This window comes from Bos javanicus, chromosome 28 (genome assembly GCF_032452875.1).
Source record: "Bos javanicus breed banteng chromosome 28, ARS-OSU_banteng_1.0, whole genome shotgun sequence".
Lineage (NCBI taxonomy): Eukaryota > Metazoa > Chordata > Mammalia > Artiodactyla > Bovidae > Bos > Bos javanicus.
In genome coordinates this window covers 11618665-11644170 of record NC_083895.1, presented here as the reverse complement: position 1 = coordinate 11644170, position 25506 = coordinate 11618665, and the positions used below count along the sequence as shown (strand labels likewise).

The window sequence follows — 25506 nt, the reverse complement described above, 5'->3', positions numbered from 1 at the left end:
TACTTTATGTTTATCTGGGGTGACGGAAGAAAATTATGGAATAGCTACGTGTACCTTGGTTTTCCCATGTGGCTCAGATGGTAAAAAACCCGCCTGCATTGCAGGAGACCTGGGTTCGATTCCTGGGTTGGGAATATCCCCTGGAGAAGGGAAAGGCTACCCACTTCAGTATTCTGGCCTGGAGAAGTCCATGGACTGTATAGGCTATGGGGTCGCAAAGAGTCGGACACGACTGAGCGACTTGCACTCATTCACTCATGCGTACTTTGTTTTCATCTCCATGATAGTAACTTGGCAAACTTCCAGGCATGCTATTTATGAGACACAGGCCCCAAAAGAGTGGTTTGAATACTTAACAAAAAAGTAACATAATGAAACAGCTATAATTCATTAAGCACTTATTTAATCCCTAAAACTTCCCTTATTAATACCTGTGAGGGGGTAAGAAAGCTGAAGTTTTAAGAAGTTAAAACAAGGTCACAGAGGCTGCAGTACAGTAGGCAAAATAATTCCCAGAGCATCCCATGGCTCAGTTTTCTCATCTTAAAGTGGGCATGGTAACACTGACTTCATAACTCCTCCTCAAATAGACTTTCTTTGTGAAAATGAATAAAACGATACATTTTCTGATGAAAAGTGGGAAACCACATACAATAAGGATGTGGACACGTGTGCTCACACACACACAAGGAAAATAACCTACTCATAACATACTATCAAATATTTTGTGAGCCTGTTTCCCCTTTGGGCACTGTGATGGAAACTCTCACCCCACCACCATAAACTCGATGAAGCCCCTACATTAATGCAGCATGTTTCAATGCTGAATCTGAATTTTACAGCTTATGTGTAAGCAAGGAATCTAGGATTCCATTGCGAGTCCTGTGGGTGCAGTCACACTAAAGTAAAGCATGGACCGTCTAACATTGCTCAGACATTCAACTTACTTCTTTGGCAGCTTCATTTTTTTCACTTTTTCTTCAGCGTGTTCATCTGATATACCCACATGACATCCTAAAGCCAACAACGTCCTGGAAAACAAAACCAAACATAAGTTGCAATAATCCCTTCCCTGTGTCCACAATAATCCAATGTAATAGCAGCTGGGAATGAGGTACAACAGTCCCCCTTATATGCAGAGAGGTCTTTTGCTTTCAAGCAAAAGGAAAGCTTACTTACTTGTAAATTATTTACTACTGAGTAATGAGTACGACATTTGAAAATTGAACGTTTCAAAAACAAAAAGGAAAATATTGAAAAGTCTCTCTCCAATCCTGTCTCTGCAACTTCTGTTCCTTTCCCTAAAAGAACTGGTTGCTACTAATTATTGGCTGTCCTGCTAGAATCTATGCATATTCTAAAGCAGATTTGTGTGTGTGTGTGTTTGTGCATGTTGGTGCTTTCCTTCTACTCAATGGTTAGCTGTAAGAGACAGTTTTCCATAATTTTCTATCTTGACTTCACAATATAATTTTGATACACAATGTGACTTTGATCACTATCCTTCATATACAGCTGGTTTATTTTTCAACAGTTCTGAAGTGTTTCATTGACTGGATATGTCACAGTGTTTAACCCAATTTTCTGTTCATAATTTTTGTTATTACAAACAGTGCTGCAATGAATAACCTCATACATTGAACATATGCACTGTAACTTACAGAATGTAGTACCGAATGAAGCAGGGCAAAGGATAATAGAGTTTTGCCAAGAGAACGCACTGGTCATAGCAAACACCTCTTCCAGCAACACAAGAGAAGACTCTACACATGGACATCACCAGATGGTCAATACCAAAATCAGATTGATTATATTCTTTGCAGCAAAAGATAGAGAAGCTCTATACAGTCAGTAAAAATAAGAACGGCAGCTGATTGTGGCTCAGATCATGAACTTCTTATTGGAAAATTCAGACAAATTGAAGAAAGTAAGGAAAACCACTAGACCATTCAGGTATTACCTAAATCAAATCCCTTACAATTATACAGTGGAAGTGAGAAATATATACAAGGGATTAAATCTGATAGACAGAGTATCTGAAGAACTATGGAAGGAGGTTTGTGCACAGGAGGGAGAGATCGGGAACATTCCCAAGAAAAAGAAATGCAAAAAAAGCAAAATAGTTGTCTGAGGAGGCCTTACAAATAGCTGTGAAAAGAGAAAAGCAAAAGGCAAAGGAAAAGAGGAAAGACATATCCATTTGAAATGCAGAGTTCCAAAGAAGAGCAAGGAAGAAAGTCTTCCTCAGTGATCAATGCAGAGAAATAGAGGGAAACAATAGTATAGGAAAGACTAGAGATCTCTTCAAGAGAGTTAGAGATACCAGGGGAACACTAATAATAAGCAAAGATGGGCACAATAACGGACAGAAATGGTATGCACCTAACAGAAGCAGAAGATATTAAGAGGTGGCAAGAATACACAGAAGAACTGCACAAAAAAGATCTTCACAACCCAGATAATCATGATGGTGTGATCACTCACCTAGAGCCAGCCATCCTGGAATGCGAAGTCCAGTGGGCCTTAGGAAGCATCACTACGAACAAAGCTAGTGGAGGTGATAGAATTCCAGTTGAGCTATTTCAAATCCTAAAAGATGATGCTGTGAAATTGCTGCACTCAATATGCCAACAAATTTGGAAGACTCAGCAGTGGCCACAGGACTGGAAAAGGTCAGTTTTCATTCCAATCTCAAAGAAAGGCAATGTCAAAGAATGCTCAAACTACTGGACAATTGCACTCATTTCACACGCTAGTAAAGTAATGCTCAAAATTCTCCAAGCCAGGCTTCAACAGTACATGAACTGTGAACTTCCAGAAGTTCAACATGGATTTTAAAAAGGCAGAGAACCAGAGATCAAATGGCCACATCCATTTGATCATCGTAAAAGCAAGAAAGTTCCAGAAAAACATATATTTCTGCTTTATTGACTATGCCAAAGCCTTTGACTGTGTCGATCACAAACAGTGGGAAAATTATTTAAGAGATGGGAATACCAGACCACCTGGCCTGCCTCTTGAGAAACCTATATGTAGGTCAGGAAGCAAGTCAGAACTGGACAGGGAACAACAGACTGGTTCCAAATCAGGACAGGAGTACATCAAGTACAACAATATACATCAAGGCTGTATATTGTTACCTTGCTTATTTAACTTATATGCAGACTACATCATGAGAAACGCTGGGCTGGATGAAGCAAAAGCTAGAATCAAGATTGCCAGGAGAAATATCAATAACCTCAGATAGGTAGGTGACACCACCCTTATGGCAGAAAGTGAGGAACTAAAGAGCCTCTTCATGAAAGTGAAAGAGGAGAGTGAAAAAGTTGGCTTAAAACTCAATATTCAGAAAACTAAGATCGTGGCATCTGGTCCCATCACTTAATGGCAAACAGATGGGGAAACAATTCGAAACAGTGACAGCCTTTATTTTTTTGGTCTCCCAAAATTATTGCAGATGGTGACTGCAGCCATGAAATTAGAAGATGCTTGCTCCTTGGAAGAAAACTTATGACCAACCTAGACAGCATATTAAATGCAGAGACATTACTTTGTCAACAAAGGTCCATCTAGTCAAAGCTACAGTTTTTCCAGTAGTCATGTATGAATGTGAGAGTTGGACTATAAAGAAAAATGAGTGCCAAAGAATTGATGCTTTTGACCTGTGGTGTTGGAGAAGACTCTTGAGAGTCCCTTGGACTGGAAGGAAATCAAACCAGTCCATCCTAAAGGAAATCAGTCCTGAATACTCACTGGAAGGACTGATGCTGAAGCTGAAACTCCAATACTTTGGCCACCTGATGCGAAGAACTAACTCATTTGAAAAGACCCTGATGCTGGGAAAGATTGAAAGCACAAGGGGACGACAGAGGATGAGATGGTTGGACAGCATCACCAACTCAACAGACATGAGTCTGAGTAAACTCCAGGAGTTGGTGATGGACAGGGAGACCTGGCGTGCTGCAGTCAATGGGGTCACAAAGAGTCAGACACAACTGAGTGACTGAACTGAACTGAAATGTAACCTTCATCTGTAGGATAAATTCCTAGACAGGCAATTACTGGGTCACAGGGGATATACATTTTAGAGTTTGACAAATATTGTCAAATGTCTTTAAAGCTGGTAATCATTTATATTCTCATAAGCAAAGGATGACACTGCCTATTTCCCATGCCTGTTCCAGCAGAGTTGTCCATTAATATGCTAATGAGATCTCATTTATAGTTTTAATTTGCATTTTTCTTAATACAATTGCATTTGAGCACCTTTTTCCTCTGCTTTATGGATATCTGTACTTCCTTTCTTCTATGAAAATATTCCTTTTTCACTTTTCTGTTAGATTTGGGCTTTATTGTTGCAGTTTATAATCTCTTCAAATACACAAGTTAAAAATACTATATAATACTTAGAGATTGGGCTTCCCTGGTAGCTCAGTTAGTAAAGAAACCACCTGCAATGCAATTATCTTCCTGCAATGCAGGAGACCTGGGTTTGATTCCTGGGTCAGAAATATCTCCTGGGGAAGGAAATGGCAACCCACTCTAATATTCTTGCCTGGGAAATCTCATGGACAGAGAAGCTTGACAGGCTACAGTCCATGGGGTCACAAAGAGTCTGACACCACAGAGCTACTGAACCACCACCAGAAAGAGATTACCCATTTGTTAAATTGTTTCAAGGAAATATCCATGCTTTTTAAACAAGGATCTGCTGCTGCTGCTAAGTCGCTTCAGTCGTGTCCAACTCTGTGCGACCCCAAAGACGGCAGCCCACCAGGCTCCCCCGTCCCTGGGATTCTCCAGGTAAGAACACTGGAGTGGGTTGCCATTTCCTTCTCCAATGCATGAAAGTGAAAAGTGAAAGTGAAGTCACTCAGTCGTGTCCGACTCTTAGCGACCCCAAGGATTGCAGCCTACCAGGCTCCTCCGCCCATGGGATTTTCCAGGCAAAAGGACTGGAGTGGGGTGCCATTGCCTTCTCCTAAACAAGAGTTAGGGAGGCCATATATTGTCAGGAAGCATTTAACAGGAGGCTTCCTGTGTGCTGTTTTGGATCTGTCAGGAATTCTCAGTTCCTGATTAATTCCTGAATACAAGAATTAAGAGGAGAGGCAAACCTCTCCAGGGGGCTGAGGAATTCAGGCATTTCCTTCATTAGTTTTTCTATACTGTGATTAAGTACCTTCTTCCTTCTTGTGAACCATACGGTAAAAGTGATTGTTTACAACTCTCTCTTTCTTTAATATGGATCGCCTATGTTTTCTAAGTCTGGAATTTTAATATTTATCTTTGCTGAGAATAACTACCTTGTAAAACAGTATATATGCCCACACCATGTTGATTAAAACACCATTGCTCCATCAGAGCTCTGGCCCCCGTGTCTGTCTTTCTCTCTCTCTCTCCCTCTCTTTTTCAGGCTGATCCCCTGGAGCGCAGAGGCTCTCTGAGTTCACTTTCCTGCCCGGGCTTCTAAGACCCTCTCAAGAAGGCGCTCTGTGCCTTCACCCCATCGAGAGGGCACCTGAGGCCTTCGTGAACAGAGCAAGCCCTGTGCAGGGGCTTTATTGGCTTTCTGCATAAACCAAGGAATATCAGCTTCCTTCCCTCTACTTTCTTATCGGTCGACTACGGACCACCAGGTTCCAGTCCATTAAAGGACCTCAACAATATATATTAAGACTAAGCCTTTATTTCCCAGATGGATACTCAGTCACCCATAAAATATTTACTGAATAATCCATTTAAAAAATTTATTGGAGTATAGTTGCTTTACATGTTAGCTCCTGCCATACAGCAAAATGAATCAGCTATATGTATATGCATAACCCCTGTTTATTGGATTTCCTTCTCATTCTGGCCACTATGGAGAATAGTATGGAGGTTTCTTTAAAAAAGTAAAATAGAACTTCCATATGACCCAGCAATCCCACTCCTGGGCATGTACCCAGAGAAAACCTTAATCCAAAAGATACATGCACCCCAAAGTTCACTGTAGTGCTATTTACAATAGCCAGGGCATAAAAGCCACCTAAAGGTCCATCAACAGAGGAATGGATAAAGAAGGTGTAATATACATATAGGGAAATTACTCAGCCATAGAAAAGGAATGAAACTGTGCCATTTGCAGAGACACGGATGGACCAAGAGACTGTCGTATAGAGTGACATTAGTCAGAAAGGGAAAACAAATATCATATATTAATGCATATATATGGAATCTAGAAAAATGGTACAGATGAACAAGTCATTTTTAACACTGATTTGAAATGCTACTTTTCTGATATACTTAAGCCCCCTTATGCTTTTAAATCCTTTTCTGGACTTTCTAGTCTAGAAAAATCTCCTTTTTACATAATAAATTGGGATTCCAATTTGCCAATAACAGTGTTTCCATTGGTTAGACACTCCATATTGTTTTTTTTACTCTCTTTAATGAATTACCTTTTGTTGATTTTCCCAAGAAAGGCCATCATCATTCACATTTAGAGTTCATCCTTAAAAGTCCCCAGACTTAGGCAGAATAACATCCTTCAGTATTCCTGATAATGAGTGGTTCTACCTACTTCAATAGAATAAGATGCAATGGCATAAACTTTTTGGATGACAATTTCTAATGTCTGGTCAGTTCCAAAAGGAACAGTCAAGTATCTAAAATCCATTTATACTTATCCTCCTTAACATTTAAAAAAGTGACAATCTGGAGACAGATATAGATACACACACTTAAATATCCTGTTATTAAGTTAAATTTTAGATTATATATGGAAAAAGTGAGATTGACTGTTAAACTGCAAGACCAGGAACTAACTGAAGCTGTACAGTTTGTTAAAACATGTGCCAAATAAGGGGCTTCCCTGGTGGCTCAGTGGTAAAGAATCTGCCTGCTAATGCAGGAGACACGGGTTTGATCCCTGATCCAGGGAGATCCCACATGCTGCAGGGCAACTAAGCCTGTGGACCACAACTACTAATCCTGTGCTCTAGAGCCCAGGAAACGTGACTACTGAAGCCTGTGTGCCTAGAGTTTGTGCTCCACAAAAGAGAAGCCACCTCAATGAGAAGCCCACACACCACAATTAGAGAAAGCCCATGCAACAACGAAGACCCAGCACAGCCAAAAATAAATAAATGAAATTATTAAAAAAAAAAAAGAATGTGCCAGTTAAAATGAGATAGAAATGAGATAAAATGAGCAATAGAAAAATAGAAAATTGACTCAGAACAAACGCAGGTTATGCTTGTTCAAACACTGCCCAAGGAACAGGAAGTTCCCTACCATCATCTTCCATACATTTACCTACTCAGTAAGCATCTTTTGAATTCCACTGTGTGCCAGGTCCCGTGCTAAGTTTTGGGATAAGCTAATAGGCCAGTGAGGACCAAGACAAAAGTTAATTATAAGGCAGTGTCTTGCTTGTGGTGACAAATATATAGGGGTATGAAAGGGTCAAGCAGGATACCAAACCAGCTCTTATGGAACTCAAGGATGACAATAATATTGAGATTTATCTCAAATCCAGGTTACTAAACTTCCAAGTACATGCCTACCAAGAAATCTGATTAGAACATAGAAACCCCCGCTTAATACATTAAGTAAGGTTAATGACTATCGTTGAATGACCGTCACTACAATCCAGTTTTAGAATACTTCCGTTACTCCATCAGATTCTCCAAGCTTGTTTGCAGTCATTCATCATTCCCACTCCAAGCAATCATTAATCTGTTTTCTGTCTCCATAGAATTTCCTTTTCTGAATATTTCATATGAATAGAATAATATTACATCTTTCATGTCAGGTTCCTTTGACTTAGCATGATGTCTTTCAGGTTTATCCATGTTGTAGTGTATATTAATAGTATATTTCCTTTTATTACTCAATAGTATTACATTGTATGACTGTACCACATTTTGTTTATCCATTCATCAGTTTATTGAAATTTGCAGTTTCCAGTTTGGGGCTGTTACGTATGATGATTCTATGGACACACTTTGATGAACATTCATGTACAAGTCTTTGTGTCAAGATAGGCTTTTATTTCTCTTGTGTGGGTATGTAGGAGGGGAACTGCTTTGTTGTCATTCAGTCACTCAGTCATGTCTGAGTCTTTGTGACCCCATGGACTACAGCACAGTAGACTTCTCTGTCCTGCACCATCTCCCAAAGCTTGCTCAAACCCATGTCCACTGAGTCAGTGATGCCATCCGGTCACCTCGTCCTCTGTTGTCCCTAGTCTGTCACTGTTTCCCCATCTATTTGCCATGAACTGATGGGACCAGATGCTAGGATCTTAGTTTTTTGAATGGTGAGTTTTAAGTCAGCTTTTTCACTCTCTTATTTCACCCTCAAAGAGGCTCTTTAGTTCCTCTTCACTTTCTGCCATAAGGGTGGTGTCATCTGCATTTCTGAGGTTATTGATATTTCTCCCACTAGGCTGTATCATAAATTTATATTTAACCTTTTAAGAAACCACCAAGTGGCAGGGCCATTTTACATACCCACCTGAAATACATGTAGAGTTCAGTGTTTTTCTACATTTACAACAATACTGAGTGTATCTGTCATTTTGATTATGAGCATTCTAGTATGTGTGGTTGTATCTCATTATGATTTAATTTGCATTTTCATAATGACTAATGATGTTGAGTATCTTTTCATGCATGTATTAGGCATTTACATATCTTTATTAAAATATGTTCTCAAATGTTTTGTCCATTTTTAACTGGGCTGTGTGTATTTTTATTATGTAACTGTAAGAGTTACCTATATATTCTGGGTACAAGTTCTTTATTGGCACATGTAAGATTTACCACAAATCCAACAAATGTAAACTTACATGATTTATAAATAATCTCCCACTCTGTGCCCTATGTCTTCATTTTCTACATGATTTCTTTTGTAGTACAAAAGATTCTACTTTCAATGAGATTCGAAGTATTGATTTTGTTTTCTTTTACAGATATTTTTGATACTATATCTAAGCACTTTATGTCTAATTCAAGGAGATTTTTGAATGAGAACAACAAATCTTTTAAGAAATCTATGTAATACTATTAACCACACCAAGTTCTTTGAGTAAGAACTCTTTTGTCTTTATATGATCTTTTTTAAAAATTGGGGTATAGTTGCTTTATAATGTTGTGTTAGTTTCTGCTGTACAACAAACTGAATCCACTATATGTATACATATTTCCCCTCCCTCTGGAGTCTCCCTCCCACATAACCCCCATTCATTCAATCTATCTGGGTCACCACAGAGCATTAAACTTAAAAGCTTTTGCACAGCAAAGAAAACCATAAATGAATTGAAAAGACAACCCTCAGAATGGGAGCAAATATTTGCAAATGAAGCAACTAACAAGGGATCAATCTTTAAAATGCACAAACAGCTCATGAAGTTCAATATCAAAGAAACAAACAATCCAATCAAAAAATGAGTGGAAGACCTAAACAGACATTTCACCAAGGAAGACATATAGATGGTCTTTATGTAATCTTTATTAAGACAATTCTATTTGACTTAATACTGTTCAATTCACACATTTTAAATGGTTTTAAGGTCTGCAGAAGACTGGGAGAGAGCAGTGTGAGCTGTGAAGCTTGTGCAGAGGTTAACAGACAAGAACAGAGTACGGGAAGTGGAAAAGGATGTGCTAGGGGTCAGCTCTCCATCTGATTCCTCTGTCTCCCACAGTAACTTACATATGCATTCAGTACATCTTGACTATAAGATTAAGGGGCAATAATAGGCTCATGTGGCATTTTATTACTTCAAGTATAAGGCCACCAACAAGAAGAGGAGACAGACTGGCACAAAGCCACAGAGAGAACAGAAGGCACCCTGTTTCTATGATAAGCATTTGCTATGTACAAGCCTGCCTAGAGACTGAGTTTATTGCTTATGTGTTGCTTCATTCATTTGACAAATATTACTGAGCTCTGTGTAAAGTTCAGATGATGGTGACTAAAATCAAGTGAGATGCCTGCCCTCAAGAAACTTAGGTCTGGGACTTCCCTGATGATCCAGTGGTTAAAAATCTTCCTTGCAATGCAAGGGGACATGGGTTTGAGCCCTGATCAGGGAACTAAGATTCCACATGCCTCAGAGCAAGTGGGCCCTTATGCTGTAACTACAGCGCCCTCACACCACAATGAAAGATCTGCAACATGCAACAAAGATTGTGAATGCTGCAACTCAGCCAAAGACCCGACTCAGCCAAATAAATAAATGAATAAATTTAAAAAAAAATTAAGAAACAAAAAAACTTATATAATAGGTCTGGTAGAGTACAGCAGCCATCCTGTGATTATACATAGAAAGATTCTCTGCTGAGAGATACCAAAGGGCTGAGTGCCTGTCAAAGGGGGCTTTATTGAGTCAAGCAGCTCAGCAAATGCTGCCTGAAGTGACCTGAGATATAAAGGATAAGTACAGGGCCTGGAAGAGAGCATTACACAAAGCGGATACAAAGGGGAAAGGAACATGCAAAGAGGCAAAACAAAGGCTAGTGTGATATCAAGCAAGGGAAAATAAAAGCAGCCTCCTATAAGATGATGCTGGCTGGAAGGGAAGGACCTTGAAGGACCATTCAGCAAATTAGGGTATTGTCTTCATCTCAGGAGCAATAAGAAGGAATTCAAATAGGGAGAATGGTATAACCTAAATGTTTAGAAAAAGTTCAGCAGGCTACAGAGGGCAGAATGGTAAGAGAAGAGCTAGGTTAATATTTCAACTGTATCTGTTAGGATAGTTTTATAGTTTCAGGTGGGGCATAGCGGTAGCTAAGGCTAAAGACATGGAAGCAACCTAAATGTCCATTAACAGATGAATGGATAGAGAAGATGTGATACACACACACACACACACACAATGGAACAGTTACACAGCAATAAAAAAAAGGATGAAATAAGCTATTTGCAGCATCACGGATGGACCTAGAGATTATCATACTAAGTGAAATAAGTCAGAAAGAGAAGACAACTACCTTATGATATCACTTATATGTGGAATCTAAAATATGACACAGAGGAACAGACCCACAGACATGGAAAACAAACTTATGGCTAGCAAAGGGGAAAGGAGGGGAGGGATAAATTAGGAGGTTGGGGTTCATGTATACAAAATACATACAAAATTCATGTATACACTAATACATACAAAATAGATAACCAACAAGGACCTACTTATAGCACAGGAAACTATACTTAATATTTTACAGTAACCTATAAGGGAAAAAAAATCTGAAAAAGACTATATGTGTGTGTGTGTGTGTGTGTGTGTGTGTAGATAACTGAATCCCTGTGCTGTACTCCTGAAACTAATACAACATTGTACATCAATTATACCTCAATTTTAAAAAAAAGGCAGCTTAGGCTAGGGTGGTACAGTGCTGCTTTGAAAGAGGATGTCAGAATTTCTGCAGTGCTGTACAATGTACAGACGACCATTCAAATCTGGACGTTAGCTGTCTTCGTCAACCATCGGCCAGACAAAAATCACATAAAGTGCAACAACAAAAAAAAAATCATATTCACATGAAATCACTACAAATCCAAAATAAGGAATATTCTGAAATAATCGGTTGCTTATTTTTTACTTGGCACTCCTCAGGATTTAATGAGTAAAGTTGCTAATCTCCCCCATAGTTTATATAAAAAAGAAAAAACATCTAAACTCTATAGAGTGCTTCTTCTCTTAGACATGATGGTACTAGAGGCTTTATCAGTTGGGTGTCATTTAGTCTTTTTACTACAATTTCATGAAGTAGATATACTAATATCCTCATTTTAAACTGATGCTATTAATAGAAAGTCTAAGGTTCAGAGATACTAAGATTCCCTCTGGAGAAGCAAGTCCTTAAATCCTATCCATCCAATCATCTAGATTCCTTGTTCTTACCCAGTCTGTTCTAGTGCCTGTAACTAACCAAGTGAATAAAAGAAACACAGAAAGTACTATACTTTCTTTAAACTACTGAAATTGGGCATAGTTTGAATTTTGGATAATAAGAGCTCTATTTTAAATTTTAAAGAAACAAGTGAAATGAGTTCATCATAACACCATGTAAATATTAAGAATGAGTTCTTGCAAAGGTTTATTAGCATTCAGCACAGGCAACAGCACCATGTGTGCAGTCTTATGATTAATCAAACCAGCCACCAGGAACTGAAAGGAACGAGACTGGGTTATGTGTAGCAGTCAAAGGCTCAACATGCCAAATGTGAATATGCAGACTTCTACATTACAAGTTACCCAGGATTTGCCTAACTGGCTTAGCTGTCAATTGTTAAAATTACAGGGAAGGTACCACAAATTTAATGAAATTATCTTAGGCCATGAACTTTCAATAAAAGCATTTTGTTTTAAGAGATGGATAAATAATGGGCTGTCATGAATTACCAAGCTAAATGTACAAGCCTCACATCAAGATCACAGAGGAAGACAGGAGATGCGAAAAGGAGGTACACGGGTCTCAGTGATGTGTTCTGCGGTCCTCATTACAGAAAAGCTTCGTCATTAGTTACCTGTAGTGGTTTCTACATTTACTTGATTTGTATTCATATATTCCTTTCCCTTTTAAGTTACTAGTAGAGCCTAAACTCCAGAGAAGCCAATGACACCCCACTTCAGTACTCTTGCCTGGAAAATCCCATGGACGGAGGAGCCTGGTAGGCTGCAGTCCATGGGTCGCAAAGAGTCAGACATGACTGAGCAACTTCACTTTCACTTTTCACTTTCATGCATTGAAGAAAGAAATGGCAACCCACTCCAGTGTTCTTGCCTGGAGAATCCCAGGCATGGGGGAGCCTGGTGGGCTACCATCTATGGGATCGCACAGAGTCGGACACGACTGAAGCGACTTAGCAGCAGCAGCAGCAGAGCCTAAACTCAAGGCACTATTTACTTATTTATTTTCATAATGAAAATCACTACATCATCTTTGCAGATATATACCTGGACTGGAGTCGTAGAACTTGAAACAGTGTTTATGTTCTAGATCTTTGGTAAAATACTTTCAATAGAAATAGCTCTTTTCACTTAACAGAACTGAAACAAAACAAAAATAGGAAAAAAAGTATTGTTTCATTCCTAACATAAGCAGGTATTAGGATAAGTGATCTACTGGAACAAATCCAGTTCTTCAAGTCCAACAAGGATAGAAAAGCACAAAACTATATACTCAGTAGGAGAAGGCAGTGGCACCCCACTCCAGTGCTCTTGCCTGGAAAATCCCATGGACAGAGGAGCCTGATAGGCTGCAGTCCATGGGGTTGTGAAGAGTTGGACACGACTGAGTGATTTCACTTTCACTTTTCACTTTCATGCATTGGAGAAGGAAATGGCAACCCACTCCAGCGTTCTTGCCTGGAGAATCCCAGGGACGGCAGAGCCTGGTGGGCTGCTGTCTCTGGGGTCGCACATAGTTAGACACGACTGAAGCAACTTAGCAGCAGCATATACTTAGTAAGTACTTTGTAAGTACTTGCTATTTGACAACTGTCTAACCATTACTGAGTTAGTGAAAGGATCCCATTTTCTGATCATGTATCAGCAAGTCTTATAGTGAAAAACAGTTCTAGATGGGAAGCTAGAGAAACTGGACCCCTGTTCTAGCACAGCTGCTAACTAACTGTCAAGGCATTTGACAACTCCATGAGAATCCTCAGCTGTGACATCACTGGTAAATCTGAAATAATAACACACAGCCCAGGGTGTTATTAGGAAGATTAACCCAATATCTGTAAGTGAAAAGAAAAAGCTCTAAATAAATACATATAATAATCAGTATAAAGTAGCACATGGTATTACTACTAACACTAATAGTGCATGTCATTATTCAAAGCTCAACGCAATACCTTAAGTGGTATAAAAATTCTGAAACAGTCGTTTTCATATCTTTGCTTATCTTGTCACACACCAGTAACAATTTATGACTGACAATCTCGGAAGTACTGAATACAATGGCAAAATCCTTATATTCCCAAATACCCACAAACATCCATAGAGTACCCTTTAGGAAACACAGAGAGCACAAAGTCATAAAGTAACATGCTCAATGCCTAGTCCAAAAAATACTGATTGAATCCACCAATGCATTATGAAAAAAATCTAACTGGAGCTAAAATAAATTAAACTGTAACATCGACACCTTGTTTCCTTCAGGGAATACAGAGAAGAAAATGAGAAATTTAAGAAACTCACTTCAGGGTCTCAAGTGACATCTGTAAATTGTAATTGCGTTCCTGTTCAGGCAGCTTGGAGAACTCCACCAGACACGGGTGCTGTCTCTTATTGTCATCTCTAACCTGAAACAGAACAGGAAATCAGCATATAACAGTTTCAAAGATCATATACTAGTGATGGTTATCCCATTGCATGGAGGAACGTGAAGTGGGAAGCAAGAAGGGAAACTGAGACCCTCATCCCAGCAAGGCTGCCTCTGCCATCCCTCAGGCATGGCTAATGCTCAAGGTCAGTGGTAAACCTGGCATTGTCTGGGCTACCTCACATCTTCTCCTTGCCACCATTCCCAGTCAGTCCCAGCTTCACGTCTGCTCTGCCCTGAAACCTCCATGCCTGCTCTCACAGCAACTTACAGCCTTTGCTTCAACCTTACTTTCTCAATGCAGCTTGTCCTGCCCACCTTCCTAATCCGCCAATCTGCTACTCATCCTATTTTTTTTTTCCATAACAGTTACCACTGGCTAACAGATTAGGGTCTTATTTATGGGATTGTCTGTCTTCCTGCAACTGCAAGAATGAAAGACCAAAGGAATAGGGACTGGCCTCTTTTGTTCTTTAATAATGTATTCTCAGCACCAAGAACATGCCTGGCATATGGCAGGCAAGCAACAAATGCTTTGTAAACTGAAAGGAACTCTAGGTAAGAAGGTGTAGTAATAACTCAGTTGTTACTGTTACATGTTTAGATACAGATTAGAGACATCAATTAACATCATGACTGATTGATACAAACTCTTGGTGGTGGTTCCTTCCAGCTGTTCATTTCATCCCATGTAAGTTACTTCTGCTCTCACAAGTCACTCCAGTGCCTTACCAAAGCCAGGTAATATCCTACAGATACTTTTCATTTTAATCCTTGAAAGTGCGAGCAATCAGAATAAACTAAATTCAAGATTTTGGGACTGAATTAATGCGAAAGATGCTCCATATCCTTGCATTAGTAATTAGATTTTTGTCTTCTTAGAGGCCTAAATTACACAAGCATTACTGCTGTGGTGACACCTCAATCACAGCCATATGCTCTCAGGGAACAAATTACTCCCTGCGAATAATTACCAGGTTTTATAAATGCCACAGAAAAAGTAGGAAAACACGAGCAAGAATTTTTTTTTAAGTATTCAGGAGCTGACAAGTTAAAAACAAGATAGTTATTCTTTTCTTTCTTGATCATTGCGAATGAACAGGACTTAAGAGCACATAGCTTATTTACTTAAGGGTGTAAGTGAGGAAATGAAGCCATGAGTTACAAAACCAAACACTAAATGCTCAATATAAAGGTAAAAATGAATGTGCCTAATTTCAAAGACAATTTACTCTCTATCTATATAATTTCCACTTACTCTCTACACCGCAGAGTAACTGTCCCCATCATCCTCTTGGGTGCCCAAGCTAAAACAAGAAATCTATCCAGATTTCCTTCCTTCTCTTAACCACTTCCCATACTTGAACTTCAAAACAGCTGCAGTCATCTCTCTCCATTCCTCCTGCCAGCACACAACTGGGAGCCTCACCACCTCTCACCTGAGTCTGCTCCCCGACCTTTTTCCTGCCTCCAGGCTCACTGCTCTTTCACAGGAACAGCAGAGCTCAGATCAAGTCTTTACCACCCTCTGGAAGCCTTCCCTGATTTCACCAGGAGAGTTGTAAATATCTCTCACTTACAGTTAGCTTATCCATCATAGTTCTTAGCTTGTAATTGTGTGTGTGTCTATTACTCAGCTAAACCAGAAGCTCTTTAAAAAGGCAAACTCACTAAAACAAGGTCTTTTCAATCTGAGGACCACAGTACCAAATACAAGGTCAGGCAAATAGTATGCAAACGGGACAGATGAAGGCTTGAATGGATCTGCCTGATGTTTTTCCATAAAATAGAGCTCCCAATCAAAAAGCGGGAAAAAGACCTAAACAGACACTTCTCCAAGGAAGATATCCAGATGGCTAACAAACACATGAAAAGCTCAACATCGCTCATTATTCGCAAAATATAAATCAAAACTACAATGAGATATCACCTCATACTGGTCAGAATGGCCATTACCAAAAAGTCTACAAACAATAAATGCTGGAGAGGGTGTGGAGAAAAGGGAAGGCTCCTGCACTGTGGGTGGGAATGTAAATTGCTACAGCCACTATGGAAGACGCTATGGAGATTCCTTTTAAAAACTAGGAATAAAACCACATATGACCCAGCAATCCCACTCCTAGACATATACCCTGAGGAAACCAAAATTGAAAAAGACACATTCATCCCACTGTTCACTGCAGCACTGTTTACAATAGCTAGAACATGGAAACAACCTAGATGTTCATCAACAGATGAATGGATAAAGAAGTTGTAGTATATATACACAATGGAATATTACTCAGCCATAAAAAGGAACACATTTGAGTCAATTCTGATGAAGTGGATGAACCTAGAACTTATTATACAGAGTGAGGTAAGTGAGAAAGAGAAAGATAAATATTGTATTCTAATGCACATATATGGAATCTAGAAAAATGGTTCTGAAGAATTTATTTACAGGAAAGCAATGGAGAAACACACATAGAGAATAGAATTATGGACATGGGGAGGGGAGGAGAGGGTGAGATGTATGGAAAGAGTAACATGGAAACTTACATTATCATATGTAAAATAGATAGCCAACGAGAATTTGCTGTATGGCTCAGGAAACTCAAACAGGGGCCGGGTATCAACCTAGAGGGGTGGGATGGGGAGGGAGGTTCAAAAGGGAGGGGATATATGTATACCTATGGCTGATTCATTTTGAGGTTTGACAGAAAACAACAAAATTCTGTAAAGCAATTACCCTTCAATAAAAAAAAATTAATTAATTAAAAAAAATAGATGCTCCAGTGAAATACACCCCAAAGACATTTAAAGAAACTAATTTCTTTGCAAAAAATAAAAACAAAAATCCATAATTTATTCAAGAGTTCAAATTACTCCAAAGAAAGACACAGTTGCTATACAATGGAATATTAAAAAGGAACCCGTTTGAGTCGGTTATAATGAGGTGCATGAATCTATAGCCTATTGTACAGAGTGAAGTCAGTCAGAAAGACGAATATTGTATATTAATGCATATATATGGCATCTAGAAAGACGGTACTGATGAAGCGATTTGCAGGGCAGCAGTGGAGACGCAGACACAGAGAACAGACTTGTGGACATGGGGCAGGGGGGAATGAGAGCACGGGATGAACGGAGAGGGCAGCATGGAAACAGATCACTCCCACATGCAAAACAGCAATGGGAATTCACTGTATGATTCAGGGAGCTCAAACAGGTGCTTTGTGACAATCTGGAGGGGTGGGATGGAGTAGGAAGGAGGGTCAAGAGGGAGGGGACATATGTATACCTATGGCTGAATCATGTTGCTGTATGGCAGAAAGCAATATAATATTGTAAATCAATTATCCTTCAATTAAAAATTACTAAATTAAAAAATAAAAGGTTACTGACAGACAGGAAAAAATAACAACAAAAAACATGGACCTGCACTCCTTAAATGGATGAGTTGTATAACATGTGAATTACATCTCAATAAAGCTTCTAAAATATTAACTCAGAGAAAAACTGGAACACACCATTTAAAATGTTAAAGAATTTATGGAATTGGTCTCAGTAAGACGTGTACCTAAGTCTAGAATAACAGAGATGATAAAGTCAGGGATCAAAGACACTGATCCGAAAAGAGTTTTAGGAGAGCCCGAATCAAAGAAGACACAAGGTCAATTATGAGATGGAAGGACAATGTGAAACCTCTTCACATGTCAGTCTTAGACTCTCCTAAATTACTGATCTGACAGGACACTTGTGGTTGTGCTTGCCCAGAGTAAGACCTAAGACAAAAACCATTTCATTCTTTCAGCAAGTATTTGGTCTATTCCCTGTCCCAGGAAAGGTGCCAGGTGCCAGCACCACAGCAACAGACTAAGTGCTTAATCTCCCCGCTGGAGGCATGTAAAACCCGATGTTGCTGTCATCAGTCTCAGACCAGGTAAAGCGTAACTGGCCACAGTCAGTTTGGCTCAGAAGCCCTGTGCTCCCTTTCAGCATCTGCAAACTAGTAGCAATAAAGGTATGGTGTGGAAATGAACTGAATTTAATTGCAAGAATAGATAATAATGAGACCTTATATTTCCTCTTTTTTTTAGAAGAAGAAACATAAGGAAGTTCATTGTAGAATGCAATCATTTAGGCAACCTATAGAAGCTTGCAATAGAAATCATCTGTTTTGAGTGTAAACCTATTAAACAATTCCTGTTACTATGCTTTTTTTTGGCAGGGGGGAAGTTATTTGTTTGCATGAGATCTTTTTAAATCCTAGCCTGTAATTATCTTTCTCTGAATTTTGTCTGTAATTCAAATCTTTCCCTATCTCGAATCTTGTGGTAAATTTTGTCTGTAATTCCTCTGCCAATTGACTAGGAATACTTCTACAATATCTCACCTCTTACTGACTTTAATTAATGCTAAATATCTTATTTAACACTCATTCACTTCCTCAATTTTTAAAAGTCAAAGAATATTGCATAAAATCACATACTTAATAAGGTACTTTAAGTGCTTGCTGATTTGACAACTGTCTAATTATCATTGCAGAGAAGGCAATGGCACCCCACTCCAGTACTCTTGCCAGGAAAATCCCATGGGCGGAGGAGCCCGGTAGGCTGCAGTCCATGGGGTCGCGAAGAGTCGGACACGACTGAGCAACTTCACTTTCACTTTTCACTTTCATGCATTGGAGAAGGAAATGGCAACCCACTCCAGTGTTCTTGCCTGGAGAATCCCAGGGACGGGGGAGCCTGGTGGGCTGCCGTCTATGGGGTTGCACAGGGTTGGACATGACTGAAGTGACTTAGCATAGCATAACTATCATTGAATTAATGAAAGCATCACATTTTCTGATCATGCATCAGCAAGTCTTATAGTGAAAAACAGTTCTAGACTAGAAGCTAGAGAAGTTGGATCCTAGTTCCAGCACAGTAACTAGCTGTCAAGGCATTTGAATCATTGGCAGTGGCATCACTGGTAAGCCCTATAACACATAGCCCAGGGTGCTATTAGGAAGATTACCCCAATACCTGTAAGTGAAAAGACAAAGCTCTAAATATATAAATATACGAATTAGTATAAAGTAGCATGGTATTCCCTGGTGGTTCAGTGGTAAAAAATTTGCCTTCAATGCAGGAAACACGAGTTTGATCCCTGGGTCAGGAAGAGCCCCTGGAGAAGGAAATGGCATCCCGCTCCAGTATTCTTGCCTGGGAAATCCTATGAACAAAGGAGCCTGGCTGGCTACAAGTTCATGGGGTCATAAAGAATCAGACGTGACTTAGCAACTAATCAACAACAAGCATGGTGTTACTACTAACACTAATAATAAATGTCATTATTTAAAGCTTAATGCAATAAATTATGACTGGACTGAATACACTCATTTCTATATTCAGTCAAATATAAGTGTTATAAACTTTGGGATAGTTGGAGTACTGATATCATAAAAGTGAAAGCACTGCCAGAGTCCTGCTAAAAAAAGGTGTATAATACACTGGTATTACATGAGACCTGGAGAAGGAAATGGCAGCCCACTCCAGTATTCTTGCCTGGAAAATCCCATGGACGGCAAAGCCTGACAGGCTACCGTCCATGGGGTCGCAGAGTCGGACACGACTGAGTGACTTCACTTATTACATGAGAAGTCGTTTTGGTTTTACCTAAATTTTATTGATAAACTATAAACTAAGTTCTCTAAACAATAATCATTTGGAAACAAATGCAATGATTCTTTCTCAGCCTGTCTTCCACTTATGAAACCAACTATGAACCTCTGCCCTGAGAACTTATACTACTAAATACAACTGGGACTAAAAGAAATATCAGAGGAGGAGAGTAAATTAACTTCTTTCTTTCCAGTTTTAGTTTTCACTTTCAGTTTCAATGAAATATCTTCCTAATTCCCTAGAAATCAATGCCTATTGTCTGTATATGTTAACTTTGATTTAAAAAATGTAACTTTCAACCTGAATATTAATAACTTTTGAATTGTCTAGGCAACTAAGCCATCCTTCAATGACCCCACCACTAACGTCATTCCCTCTCATAAAGAAAAACGGCACACAAAATAAAGCTTAGGGTGAAAAAACTCAATCAGATCAATTTATGTCATCATACAGCAGGATGAGTGAGAAGTAATATTTTCAGAAAGATATATTAACAGAATCTGAGAACAAATTTCAAAATTACGTACCGGACCGTACTGCCAGCCAAGTTCAATTTTATTCATCACCCAGAGCTCATGGATATTCTCTGCCAGTTTTTCTCGTATCCTCTCCAGGTGGGGAGGCAACACAATCTAAAATTTAAAAAAGAGAAAAAGAAAACACACATCAGAAACAAATGCAAGAAAATGCAATGTTAACTGTTCTTACTGTGAACTGAACTAAATAAAATCGTCTCCTCAACCATTAAAATGTAATCATATAACTAGGTTCCAGATAATCCATTCTAAATTTATAAAACCAGGTATCTACATAATTATTAGGTAAATTTGGGGAATTTAGGAACAAATTTAGAAAGAAAGAAAACAGAGTACTACTCAGGACAGCCATCATTAAAAAAAAAAAGTCAATGGATATGGGATAATCACTGGAATACGCATTATTTAAAAAAAGAAATCACTCAAGACTTCTTAAACCAACCTGGCCAGCATTCACAGGCCAGGAGGAAGGCAATTCAGTGTCCAAAATATAATCCACTGAGTTTAGAAATATATGATGGCAATGATTTATATCGTCCCTTAACTCTTACTTTCAGTGGTTTCTAAATATAAGCCTCAGGGGGAAAAATCTGAACATGTTTCCACTAAAAAGGGGAAGTTTAATGGCCTCTTCATAAAGAACACAAATGACTTTCAAGGTGAGGGGTTGGCTGTGCATGTCTGGTGATGCACAGACATTGCCCCACAGTCAGTCCCTCATAAGAGATAGCAGGCAACTGCCTACAATATCCATAGATGGGGTGGAGTTTCCATGGGGAGCAGACCAGCATTGCCTCCTTCCCTTAGAAACAAGAGATTATCCAGGTCTCAGGAAATCCTAATGCTAGTGACACCATGGAATCCCACTGTCTGTTCCAGTCCATTTCCATCCTCCAATCATGTTTATTGCTCAACTCTGAAGGCACCATATCCACTCTGCCTTGTTCCAGCCATGGCAACACAAACTGAATGTGAGCCATGAACAAAGTATGCTTATGTTATACAGCATATAAAAAGCTGGCAGGGAGAGATAGGAAATACGTTTCAAGGCATTAAACCAGAGAGGCATCTGAGGCCTGCTCTTAATTCTATATCAGACTTCAGAAGCAATGCCTCTGATCTTTGAAAGTTAATGAACAAACTATGAATATCTAACCAACTGGACTGAAGTTACTTCACCATCAAAATAAAATAATATTTAATTCAGTGTCAGTGTCAGGATAATTTCACATCTATGCAAGAGAAGAGCATGAATAATGGCTAACATTGCTTGGGTGCCTATTTGCAAAGTATGGTGCCAATATGTTCTTTATTATACATTGAACATACTCTTAGCATTCCAGTCAATGAGATGAGTAATTTTTTCAAGTCTCAGAGCATGCACTGGATCCAAGACATTTTGACTCTAGAGTTTATGATCTGAATCCCTACCCGAGATAAAAGTCAGTTAAATCACTTTAAAGTGCCAACTGTATATAGAAAAGAAGAAGAAATTTAAAATTCTACTACTACCTTAGGTAAAAAAACACTCTAAAATTAGTAAGCATTGACTTAGGTTGCGGTCCAATTGTACATTATAAAATCAATTTAGTGACTTAAAAACACTTTTAAAAAACAGAACAGACTCAAAATGAGTAAGTGGACATGGTAAAGGTAAGCATTATTTTATGAAACTTGCTTCACTTATACATATAAAGTGTATTACTGTGAAATGCATTCCTACAGGTTGCAGTCCAAGGAGTCTGAAACCCACTGCATGTAGGAATGGCTGCAATTCAAACGTTGCCATCACAGCTGATGATCTGGTACCTGGCTGGTGTCCACTGGGATTGGTGTGAAGGCAGCTTGTGTCAGGGAAACCGTGGGGCCCAGGAGGTCCCGCGTGTAAGTCCTTTCTTGCTTGTACTCTCGGCTGTGCTCCACTTTCAACTTCTCTTTTGGCAGCACAGCTTCATAACAAGGAGCATACCCAGGCGGAGGAAGGAATTTAAATTCTCCATGTCTCCCCCCAAGCAGAAAGCGTACTCTAAAAAGGATGCATGTCAGGGTAAGTTATATCTCTGGCATACAGAAAAGTTTCGTAATCAACAAAATTCAAGGAATAAAGTCTTAGTATAAAATTAACTTTATCAGAAGTCACATCTTTTCCCCTAAGAACCATCATAAAGTCAGTAACTGAGAGTTTAAGAGCCTCTAATCATAAAAGTAAAACCTGATTAAATTATGTTAATTGCTCAGCAAAAACTTATCACTCTCTGGAGAAATAATAAAAGTACATACACCATATTCCTATGTGAATGAAATACCTGTCTGTAGTATTTGGTCATTTAATACCACAAGGTGCCCAAATAACCAACAGAGAAAGACAGACTTGATCTAAATACCTATATACCAATACTTAAAATTACAGGGCTGGATGAGATCTGATCAAAAGAAAAAAGTCACTTTGTAGCACTCAACTTCCCTGTGAAATTCCTTAGGGGAACTCATATGACACTTCCTGATACTGAATTATCATTTTAATTACTCTTTCCATCTGGTAGTAGCAAAAAAGCAAAGGGTTAGAGAAAACCACCTTGACCCAGCTGATCATAAGCAGATTATTTACAAGTATAACAAGTAGAGGGTGACAAGGAAAGGCGTCATCTTGACCTGATCACCCAAAAACGTATCATTTCTGTAGAAATGAGAGGATTTGGAGTAATAGAATGAGAAGAAAAATGAATGAAAATAAATATGAAAAAATTAGTGACATTTTTAATTCAACATTGTGTATTTACCCTTAGTAAAGAAAAAAGTAAACTTAAGTGGACTGGAAATATTTCTGGATGCTGGATAGAGTAAGATATATTAGACTGAGTTATTTAAATGGCCGGATATATGGACAAAACACTCAGCCTCCTGAGATTCCCCTCTTGAATTAATCTTATCTCCAACCTTCAAGGAACAGGTTGCTTGTTACTTCAAGGAACATTTTGCTACAGGGCAAAAATGCCCTGCAGATGGATGCCCAGGAGAGCAGGTTAGTGAAGCGAGCGTGATGGCAGTGCAGAGTCTTCTGTGAAAGAATGGGAAATGAGAAAGCAAACAAACCAAAAAACAGCGATACTAACTTGATTCCTGCAGAGAAACTGACAACTGGAAAGAAGAGGCCATCAATGTTGAAATTCTCAAACATGCCTTGAACAGGTTGTCCATTAATTCGGAAGGAGATGCTTGGGGCACTTAGATCTAGACAGCAACTGATGACATCATCAGTTCTCAAGAGATGCTGGTTTGGTGAGCTGACCGTCCGGGCAATACAACCTGTGGGGAAATACATTTAAGGAGGATGATGTCTTTTTATCTGAGAGAAAATCATCGTCAGAGATTAAGTCAAAGATTTGAATAGGCAGTGACAACGAATAGTACTGTACTACAATAAATCTTGAATACATATTCACGTTATATGTCAGATCTTTAACCAAAAAATGTTGCTTTTTTTAGGAGCAATGCTACTTTTATTGTAAAATGGACCTTCTGACATGCAGAAAATTTTGCATGCAGATGGACGGTATTTGATACAGATATCATCTTAGAGTTGATAACATAATGATGTCAGGGGAAAACCTCTAGGGAAAGACTTGAAGTCAAATATCTACTTTACCATCAGCAAATTACTTAACCTCTATAAGCCTTGATTTCTTGTAAACCAAATGCCATTGCTTTGCAGAGTTGTTATGATAATTAAATTAATGTTATACAAGAACAGAGTCTCAGACATGGAAGGTATTCACTTCAGTCCCCCATCTCAAAGATTAAATTTCCTTTATTTTATAAAATAAAAACATAAAAGGATACAGAAGAAAACAGAAAATATGATCATTTGTGCATTGTTTGTTGAGAGACAATACGCAGCAATTGGTTTGTTTCTGTTCTATAATTTATTTCCTTCTTAAGTAGGAAACAGCAGGATACACATTGAGGCATGAAAATGATACTGGATAAATGTCATTTCTTGCCCTGGCCAACCTATGATCTACACTCACTCTTGACTGTATCGGAACTTCTTGGCCTATGAGTCCTATGGGCAAACTGGAAAACAAGAAGATAAGATTCTCCCAAACACACATGCTCACAAATGTGAACATACAGTATTTTTCAATTTGAGCAAAGACAAAAATAGATTTGATGATGCCAGCTTTGAATTTTTTATAACGCCTATTTAAAATTTCTAGCATGTCCAGATTTTTATCAACAATATGTTCAAATGCCAATAGTAGGGCAGATCTACATTATAAAATATGTAGATTTTTAATTTTACCGATATTCAAATTTGCAAGTGGTAAATTCATTATGAAGTGGTCCCTCTAGAATTTCCTAGATATAATAAAGGGAATTGTTTAAGAAAATCATGCAAAAAGCAACAGAACTCACAGACAAAGGTCTGTATTCCTATCTGTATCAAGATGTGTAGCTGATAATGTGGTTATACAGATATTTGTTGCTATTTACTCATTAAGTCATGTCCGACTCATTTGCGAGCCCACAGACTATAGTCACCAAGCTCCTCTGTCCATGGGATTTCCCAGGCAAGAATACTAGAGTGGGTAGACATTTCCCCTCCAGGTAATCTTCCCAGGGTTACCTGGTAGATTCCTTACCAATGAGCCACCTGGGAAGCAGTCAACAAATATTTACTATAATCCAAGTATTCTGTTCAGTCTGAGGAATGAATATGCTAAAACTAATGACTGTCTAAAAGTCCCCATGGTAAACTGTTTTGTAATGCCTGAAACAATTAGGTTAGAAAGAAAAGATCACTAGCAACCAACCTAAGCCCATGGTTTCAGTGGCACTGACACTGCTGAATCTGCTAGAAGCATTCTCAGGTTGCATTTATGACTTAATAGGTGTATCAAATCAATATGAGAACTACATTCCTATTTCCAACATTAGCCAGGAAGGAAGATGGCAGTGGGCTTTTCATAGGTCCTATAAGAGAATCCTTACCTTTCT

General features: G+C 38.8%; 1 protein-coding gene across 7 annotated transcripts in view; it reads right to left on the bottom strand.

The window, feature by feature from the left end:
* RYR2 (ryanodine receptor 2) overlaps positions 1–25506 on the bottom strand; it is an 830734-nt gene that overhangs the window by 333675 nt on the left and 471553 nt on the right. For all 7 annotated transcript variants that reach the window (XM_061404941.1, XM_061404935.1, XM_061404936.1 and 4 more), the window contains 5 exons: positions 23622–23814; positions 22318–22534; positions 20500–20604; positions 14201–14304; positions 948–1031 (listed from right to left, as the gene is read on the bottom strand). In XM_061404941.1, the coding sequence (XP_061260925.1) occupies positions 948–1031; positions 14201–14304; positions 20500–20604; positions 22318–22534; positions 23622–23814 (703 nt within the window). The remainder of the gene's footprint in view (positions 1–947; positions 1032–14200; positions 14305–20499; positions 20605–22317; positions 22535–23621; positions 23815–25506) is intronic.